Below are 8829 nucleotides of genomic sequence, written 5' to 3'. Positions count from 1 at the left end.
CAGCTAGTCAGAGGTGGAGCCGACGTGCAAATTCAAAACAAGTATCTTAGTAAAGAGATCTGAAAGGAAGAGCTCTACACCAGACAAAAGTATCCTCCTCCCAGCCCCTCGAAATTCTCTGGTTGTGTCAAATTCTTTCCCACAGTCTCTGCTTGAAAGATTTGCTCCTAGCTTCAGAGCCTTAACTACAGAACACTGAGTCTTTGCTCAAGCAGCGGCCAAACACATAACCCCTAAGCACCCAAGACTTTTCTCCCCCAAGACTTTGTTTCCTTCCACGAAACCCTCAAGAACGCTGGATTCCCGACTTCCTGGCCCGGCGGACTGCTTTACTAGGCTACTGCTATTCCAGGCCTAACTTATCTGAGCCGCTGCGTGGCTCCCTCACTCCCCGGACTACGTCGGCGGGCAAGGGCGCCTCCGCCTAGAGGCCGAAGGGGATTCGACAGAGGGCCCCGCCCGGTCGCGACCCTCAGAACCCGAGCAGCAGGGCGCGCCGCAGAACTACGTTTCCCACAGTGCTCCGAGAAGCCGGGACGGCCAAGGCCCGGGACCCGGCGGGCGGGCTCGCGCGCAGCCTCTTGGGAGTTGTAGTTCGATCCGCTCGCGCCGTCGCTGCTGTGGGCTCGGCGCCGGCCTTTGTCTGTCTGCGGGCGCGCGCCGCTGCGGTGAGTGAGGTCGCCGGCCGGGTCAGTGAGCCCGGCTAGGCGGGGCCGCGTTAGCGGGCCGCCGCCTCCGGGCGCTCCGTGGCCCCCGCGGCCCTGAGCCCCGAGGGAGGCCACCCGCGAGGGGAGAGGCGAGCGGCCCGCAGCGAAGGGTCCAGCTGGACCGGAGAGCGGGTTGCTGAGGTCCAGCACGCAGGGCGGGCCCGGGGGAGCCTGAGGCGGGAGGGGAGAGTGTGCCCGGGGGGAGCAGGGGCCCCTCCGACCGCCGCTCCGCAGGACAGAGCATGGGGGAAGGCCCCGCACCCTGGAGACGCGGGAGGGGGAGGCCACAGGCAGGTGTGCCCAGGGGCCTGCAGTGAGGATTTCACAACACGGTCGGGGGTGAAAATGGATCTTTCTAGGGAGGGGGAATGGGAGAAAGCACAGACTTGTCAGGGTGGAGAATGGGAGAAAGGTCAAAATGGATTCAGATGTGTGGAGAAAATAATCACCCCTACCCTCATTTCCTAAACCTGAGACTGTCGCCCAAGGGGTTCCAGAGACAGCAAAGTTTACCCCTTCTGCTAGGGCTCTCCTGAGGACTCTCAACTTTAGGCCTTCAGTCTCTAGGTCGTATCAGAAATTCTTCACATTTGGTTCTTTTATTCTCCCAAGAGCTGCCTGAAACGACAGTGTTGTTAACCTGTTTAGTTAGTAAGGAAATAGAGCCAGGGCTGTTGGTTACTTGTCCAAGGTTGTATGGGGATAGGGGAGGTTCAAAGCAAGAATCCAAGTCTCTCCTGACCTAATGCTGAGTTTTTCCAAAGGATAGTCTCTCTGATAGGAAAAGCAATTTTCTATTACTAAAGCCACTTCAAAATCTTCAGGAAATTATTTCCTCAGATTTATGACCTAGGGAGAAAAATAAAACAATCTCCCTTTATTAACCAAGGCAGTTCCTGAGACACAGCTGAGTTGTTACTTGGAAGATCTCATAGCATGTGGAGAGGCAGAGCTATAAATTCTGCCCACTTGTTCTGACCAAACTATTTGCTGGATTCCCCAGGGACTGAGTCCAAACTTGGCAGCAGGTTTCATGCACTTTCAGGGACTCTTGATGGATGTGCAGTTGTGGAGGAGTAACACCTTGAACTAACAAATGAATGTCCTGTAGCCTCCTGGCAGTCTCATAGAGGATTCCTTTGTAGCTTCTACTACAAATTGGAGGTGACACCTCCAAATACAAGTTTAAAATGCCTCTTCAGTCAAAACAAATGTAGCAGAAGGTACAATTGTCAAGACCAGGTGCTTAAGGTTGACAAAACAACTGTAGCATCACACTATTTCATTAAATCAGGAGGCCAGCATTTTGATGAGACATACTTGAGGGAAATCAAGATTATGCACTGAACCACTGCATAAAGTGTACGAATTTAATAATTAGGGTCCTAAAGTAAGAAGAAAATACTCAAAAAAATGTGGAAAAACATAATATGGAGCAAGAGGATTCCTAGGATCTTGAAGAGTAGTAAAGTCTGGTCAAGCACTGTTACATTCTGTCCCATTTAATAAAAATTCTCACCAGCTCTTTAGTGATAAGAAACTAGAGAATTGTCTAGTTTAAGGGCATAGACTCTGGATCTCAAAAGTCTTGAATTTGATCCTTTGCCCACCCTGGACTCCTTATTGGCTGTGAGAATTTGGGCAGGTTACTTATCCTAGCTGGAGTGCCTTGGACTTGGTTTCTGAAGAAGGTCTTTTCCAAGAATTGATAAGTATTTACACTTAGAATTGGTATTCTCATATCTTGAAGAATAGGAGAGGGGTGGGTCTGGATCTGGAGCCTCCTAAATATTGTTCAAAGGTAAACATATGAGAACTCTTGTCCTTATAACCTAGGGGAGCTGGAGGGGAGAGCTGAAGCCATTTTCATCATAGAACAAATCATGAAGGCTGAAATGTTGGGTTTTTAAATTCTGAATTCCTTTGGAGGCTTGAAGGATAAAAGAGCAAGTAGTTAGGTAGGGGAAGGAAGTGGGAGATCCCAGTCACATGCCAAGGTTAAGGTATAAACAGGAGTGACCATTATCTTGGGATTGGCAGGAAGAGATATATGTGTTCTCTGCTTTCCCACTTAATGTTTCCACCTTGACTCACTTATGTGCGGTCATGGTACCATTACTAAAACTTTACAGTTACATTATAGGTGATTAAGATATACATCACACAATCCAGATTTCTTCCATTTACTCATACCCCAAATTGGAGCTTCTGTTGAGTTTATCCTTCTCACTTATCAATTCTGCCTTTTCCTGTTTCTTTTTGTTCTGTTTTTTGTTGTTTTTTCCTCCTTAGGTGTTCAAGAATAGCCCATGGAAGAATCATATGAAGAAGTGGTGTTCATACAGCAGGCGTGGACATGTTTGGATTTCCAACAGCTACCCTGCTGGACTGTCATGGAAGATATGCACAGAATGTAGCATTTTTCAGTGAGTGAGTTGGTTGATCACTGAGATGCCCTAGTGTCCCTGTACTCAAGCACTGGTCAGCAGGCTGAGGAAGCAGAGGAGACATTCCTTTGGAGGAGTTCACCATTCCTGGGGGTTACAGGGGAAACCTGCAAGCTAGAATTAGAAATAGCAGTAGAAACAGAGCAAGAGAATGATCTTGATATGGAGATAGTTTTGAGGTATTCTCTGAGAAAATGAATGAGCAGCTTTACATCTCGGCACAATCACTGAATAAGGGTAAGGCAAGAGAAAATCTCCCTAGGATGACTCCAAGAAAACTGTTAATAGTGATGAATGGACCCATAATTAAAGTGCAGTAGGCTGCAGGGCAATATGGAAAACACTGTCAGCATCAGCATAGAAAGTGTTTGAGAGTAACTTCCAAACCAAAATTGATTTCAGTTTCACCATAGCTTAGTAGACTGAAATAGCATGGATATTAAAGGGGAAATTTCCTTGGATCAGATTCTATAATTGTCCTAGCTTGATCTGTGGTATCAGACAAATTATTTAACTTCCTTGAGCTCCAGGCTCTTCATCTGTAAAATGGGACAATAAACTCTACCTTGCAGGGTTACTGGGACTAGAGATAATAGATGTAATGTACCAAAGATTCTGATGTATATTTTCTGATGTCATGGAGCTTACTCTACTATCAGGAAAAGAGATTGGTGCAGAGATGGATTTCTCATGTATTGGTCTCTTCAGGGCCCTGTACCTACTTTTATACTTTTTCTTAATGGAGTGCCTCCAAAATTTTAAAGTTTTAGGCCCTACACAACCTGGATCCATACCTGTTTTAGAGTCAGATAAAACTTGGGTATGGGGCCTCTATTTGATCCTACATACAGTTTTCTTCATTTTTCTGAGCCTGTTTTCTTATCTATAAAATGGAGATAATCATGTCTACCTTACCAGATTCTTTGGGAGGCTAAATTAAACTAAATTTAGAGGCAGTATACTACTGTGGAGCATGCCTGCATTTGCATCCCAACTCTACACTTAGCTAACTACAAGATCTGTGACAACCTCCCTATGCTCTCATTTCCTTATCTGTAGCAATCTCATAGGATTGTTTTCAGGATTAGATTACCTATGCAAATTTCATAGTATAATGTCTGGCACATAATAAGCATTCAAAGCATTGTTTCTTTTTTCCCTATTCTTCTCACTCAGCATATTGGTGCATCTTACATGACTTCCCTCTCATTTTACCAGATGTGATGACAGAAGCCCACCACAAATATGATCACTCTGAGGCCACAGGATCCTCAAGCTGGGATTTCCAGAATTCTTTCAGAAGAGAGAAGCTGGAACAAAAATCCCCAGATTCTAAGACACTACAGGAAGATTCACCTGGAGTGAGACAGAGGGTCTATGAGTGTCAGGAATGTGGAAAATCCTTCAGGCAAAAGGGCAGTCTAACCTTGCATGAGAGAATCCACACTGGTCAAAAGCCCTTTGAGTGTACCCATTGTGGAAAAAGCTTCAGGGCCAAAGGCAATCTTGTTACACATCAGCGAATACACACAGGAGAGAAGCCCTATCAGTGCAAGGAGTGTGGGAAAAGCTTTAGTCAACGAGGTAGTCTGGCTGTTCATGAAAGACTCCATACTGGACAGAAACCCTATGAGTGTGCTATTTGTCAGAGAAGCTTCAGGAATCAAAGTAACCTTGCTGTTCATAGAAGAGTTCACAGTGGTGAAAAGCCCTATAGATGTGATCAGTGTGGAAAAGCCTTCAGTCAGAAAGGAAGCTTAATTGTTCACATCAGAGTCCACACAGGCCTGAAACCCTATGCCTGCACACAGTGCAGGAAGAGTTTCCACACCAGGGGCAACTGTATCCTGCATGGCAAAATCCACACAGGAGAGACACCCTATCTGTGTGGCCAGTGTGGGAAAAGCTTCACTCAGAGAGGGAGTCTGGCTGTGCACCAGCGAAGCTGCTCACAAAGACTCACCCTTTGACCACCCTCTTCAAAGGAAGTTCTCTTTATGAATTAAAAGTTAAAAAACCCTCAGATCAAGCAACCTATCCAATTCTATGGAATGAATGGAGACTCTTTCAGAAAGACCCATCACTGGGTAGGGAAAACTGACTTTTCTCCTTTCCCCCAAATGAGTATGAAAAATAAATGTCTTGTTTATTATCATTATCACATATGTTTCATAATTTGTCAGTTTATTTTGACCTAAGTTCCCAAAGTATCTCCATTAATCTAGTGCATACTTGGGAAAATGTTCTATGTATTAACAGATAACAGATTTTAAATCTGTAGTTGACATCGTTAGTTTTGTTTTTTAAATCAACCCTTCATGAATCCCAAGGTCTTTTCTTTACATATTCAAATCAATCTTGTATTGGATTCAAGAAGGGAAGAATTCATCCCAAAGAGCTTGGTAGCAAATCTCTATCATCTAGAGGTAAATTACATCAAAGGTCTTAGGGTACAGAAATGCTTTAGAAATACTATGGGTTTGAATAGTGATATAATATTGCTCCCAAAGATACCCTGATACCATGTGAAGATATATACAAGCATGTTGATATCATCCCGATTCAGAATAGTCATAAATTGGACAAAACCCAAAATATCCAACATAGGTAAGGTAATACATGGTGGTATGTTCATATGACTCAGTAATAAAAAATAACATACAACGGATATATGCAATAATATGAAGAATCTCAGAACTTTATGTTGAGTGAAAGAACACAGACCAGGAAAAACTAATCTAATAGAATAGAACTAATAGAACTCAGATAGTGGCTAACTATGAACAGAGGGAACTGGGTAAGGACTGACTTAAAAAGGGCACAAGGCAACTTTATAGAGTGAAAACATGCTCTATACCATATTTCAGGTGGTGGATGCATGGGTCTGTTCAATTGTCAAAATTCATTGAACTCAACAGTTAAGAGTCTATGCATTTTCTTATCTGTATGGTATACTTCAGTAACAATGAGGCAGTTTAAAAATACTGCACACAAGTTCTTTAACACTTACCTCATGACGAGATGGGGGTCTGTCACCTCCACTTGAGTTTGGGTAGGCTTGTGGCTGCTTCACACACAAAAAAACAGAACTGATGCTATATGATTTCCAAGAATAGGTCTTAAGAGCTCTTTAAAGGTATGAAAAGTTTCTGCATGATAATCTTGAGACACTTATTCTGGAGAAAATCAGCTGCAATGTAAAAAGTCTATCTTGAGGCCACTATGATGGACAAGCTGTATATAAGTGCTCTAGTTGCCAGCTTCAGCTGAGCAACAGACAGCCAGCATCAACTACCAGCCATGTGAGTGAGTTATTGTAGATGTCCAGCCAAGTGCAACCTTCAGATGACTGGAGCCCCATATGACATCTGTCCAAAACTGTATGAGAGCCCCAAGTAAGAACAGCCTTCCAAATTCCTAACACACAGAGTCATTAGAGAAATCAAAAGTTATGGTTTTATATCACTAAATATTTAGGTTATTTATTAACAGCAATAATAGAACATAATATATTTTCTAAAAGGATAAGATACCGTGAAAAGAAAAGGAAAAATCTGGGAGAACAACTCGAGATTTACTTACTGATAAAACCAAAACAGGAAATTATGATTCATGATTCATCAGAAAGCTTAAAATTTAAAAGTAAACATTTCTTTTGACAAAACAGAAGGCAAGGTATAGATTAGTTAACCCAAATACAAGTTACGTGAAGAAGTAAATGTTGGTCTCCAGCAGTCCTGCTCTCTAAGAAATTTATTAGATAGATACTTCAGTAACAATGAGGCAGTTTAAAAACACCCCACAAGTTCATTAACACTATTCTCATGAAAAGATGGAGATCTGTTTCACCTCCACTTGAATTTGGGTAGGCTGTGACTGCTTCAGATACAAAAAAACAGAACTGATGGTACATGACTTCCATGAATAGGTCTGAAGAGCTCTTTAAAGTGTGAAAAGTTTCTGCATGATTAGATAGATACATACATACATATCTATATATAGGTATCTTAGAAACCTGGTTCTGCATAAATGAGTAAATAAAGAGTAAATAGGTCAGAAAATATAGAAGATCTTTAAAATTATTCTTCCTATTTTTATACATATATTATTAAATTTCTTTTAAAGATTGTTGGCTGCTTCTATTAAAGTAACAAAACAGAGCTAGTTTAAGAGGACAATGTAGGAAGATCCTGGGTTCACACAGATACACCTAATCTACAGCTACCTATGGAACAATTTCCTCTAAAAAAAAAAAAAAACCCTAAAAACTTGCTGAGTGACTCCTACAGATAACACAAATAAGAAAAAACTCATACTGAAGCTGGTAGGAGAGGCTGAGACAATTGCCATAAATCCTACCCCCGGTGCAGCCAATCCACAATCAGGAGGGAAACCACAACCTGGAGCTTCTTTCTGAGGAGCAAAGAATTTGAGCCCCACATTGGGTACGCCAACGTTTTAAGACTTGAGACATGAGTCTCCAAAACAACTAGCTTTGAAAACCAAGAGGATTCATTCATGAGACCCACAAGGTTAGAGTGAACTGAAAAACAGCTCTTAGCTCTCATGGTTGGACTCACCCCAGGGACCAGCACAGAAGCAGCCAATTGAGAGGCGCTCAGACTTTGTGTGAAAGCAGATTTTCTTAAAGTGATGGCCTGAGGCAAAGGCATCTTAATTTAACATACACCTAGGGGCCCTGTATCTCGAGAGATGGAAGATGGCTGGCACCATCTTTCCATTCTCCCTCTGCCTCACTTCAGCTCACTGGTATCTCCCAGAAAAGAGCTTATACCCTCCTCTGGCACACCAGTTCTTGCAGCTGTGGCCCAGGGGAACAACTTTGGTCACCTGGCTCTGGTAGCTAGCCAATGGGGCTTATGCTCAGGGGTGCTCAGGGGGTGCACAGGACTGTAACCAATGGAGAAATAAGTTCTTAACTGGCTACCACCCTCAAAGCACAACAAGAGACAACAGACCAAGGCGCGCAGTCTTTCTATGAAAGAGGCCTATTAGCTTATCTCCACAGCTGTGGCCTGAAGGGCAGGATTCTAATTAAACATCCAAGTAAGGGCACACTATAATTCTCTCCGGAGACCTCAGAGGGCGGTCATTATCTTCATTCACCCTCTGCTGTGCTCCATAGCACCAGTATTTCCCAGAAACATGCTTGCACATGTCTCTGGTATGCTGGTTTTTATGGGTGCCACCCAGAGGACACCCTTAGATTGTCTTTCTCTAGTGGCCAACAGGGCTTGTGTTCCTGTATCCCATGGGGCTGTAACAAACAAAGAGACAATTCTTGGCTGGCTACCAACCCTAAGGCACTGTGCAGAGAGGGGACTGAAACATTTTCCCAGTCTTTCTGGGAAAGAGACCTATTTGCTTGTCCTGGAACATCAGCCTGAGGGGCAGGCTTTTGGTTTGGCACACAACTAGGTGCCTACTGAGATACACTAAGGGATGGGTGCCAGTGAATGCCATATTCACACTTTCTCTCTGCCTCACTCCAGGTCACTGGTATCTCCCAGAAGGAAACTTGTATACTTGCCTGGCACTTAAATATAAGTGACTGCCACCCAGGGGACACTTCTAGAGCATCTAGCTTTGGTGGCCAGCGGGACTTATACTTGTGGCCCCACAGGACTATATATATTTGCATAAGTTAGAAGCTA

The 8829-nt window shown here is 43.6% G+C and overlaps 1 protein-coding gene across 5 annotated transcripts; it reads left to right on the top strand.

Annotated features, from left to right (window-relative positions):
- Nucleotides 1–535: 535 nt before the first annotated feature.
- ZNF32 (zinc finger protein 32) lies at nucleotides 536–5315 on the top strand. 5 transcript variants are annotated; one of them, XM_025880784.2, is made up of 3 exons: nucleotides 536–668; nucleotides 3000–3133; nucleotides 4373–5315. In XM_025880784.2, the coding sequence occupies exons 2-3, from the start codon at nucleotides 3064–3066 to the stop codon at nucleotides 5122–5124; spliced, it is 822 nt and encodes a 273-aa protein (XP_025736569.1). In that variant the 5' UTR covers nucleotides 536–668; nucleotides 3000–3063; the 3' UTR covers nucleotides 5125–5315. The 5 variants fall into 5 exon arrangements, with proteins under 5 accessions (XP_025736569.1, XP_025736568.1, XP_073760588.1 ...); XM_025880783.2 differs by having other exon boundaries at nucleotides 4331–5315; XM_073904487.1 differs by lacking the exon at nucleotides 536–668 and adding an exon at nucleotides 714–848 and having other exon boundaries at nucleotides 4331–5315.
- The last annotated feature ends 3514 nt before the right edge of the window (nucleotides 5316–8829 follow it).

This window comes from Callorhinus ursinus, unplaced genomic scaffold, assembly GCF_003265705.2.
Source record: "Callorhinus ursinus isolate GAN/ISIS: 27379988/994484 unplaced genomic scaffold, GSC_fseal_2.0 scaffold20, whole genome shotgun sequence".
In the NCBI taxonomy this organism is placed as follows: domain Eukaryota; kingdom Metazoa; phylum Chordata; class Mammalia; order Carnivora; family Otariidae; genus Callorhinus; species Callorhinus ursinus.
This window is presented reverse-complemented; position numbering and strand designations above follow the sequence as displayed.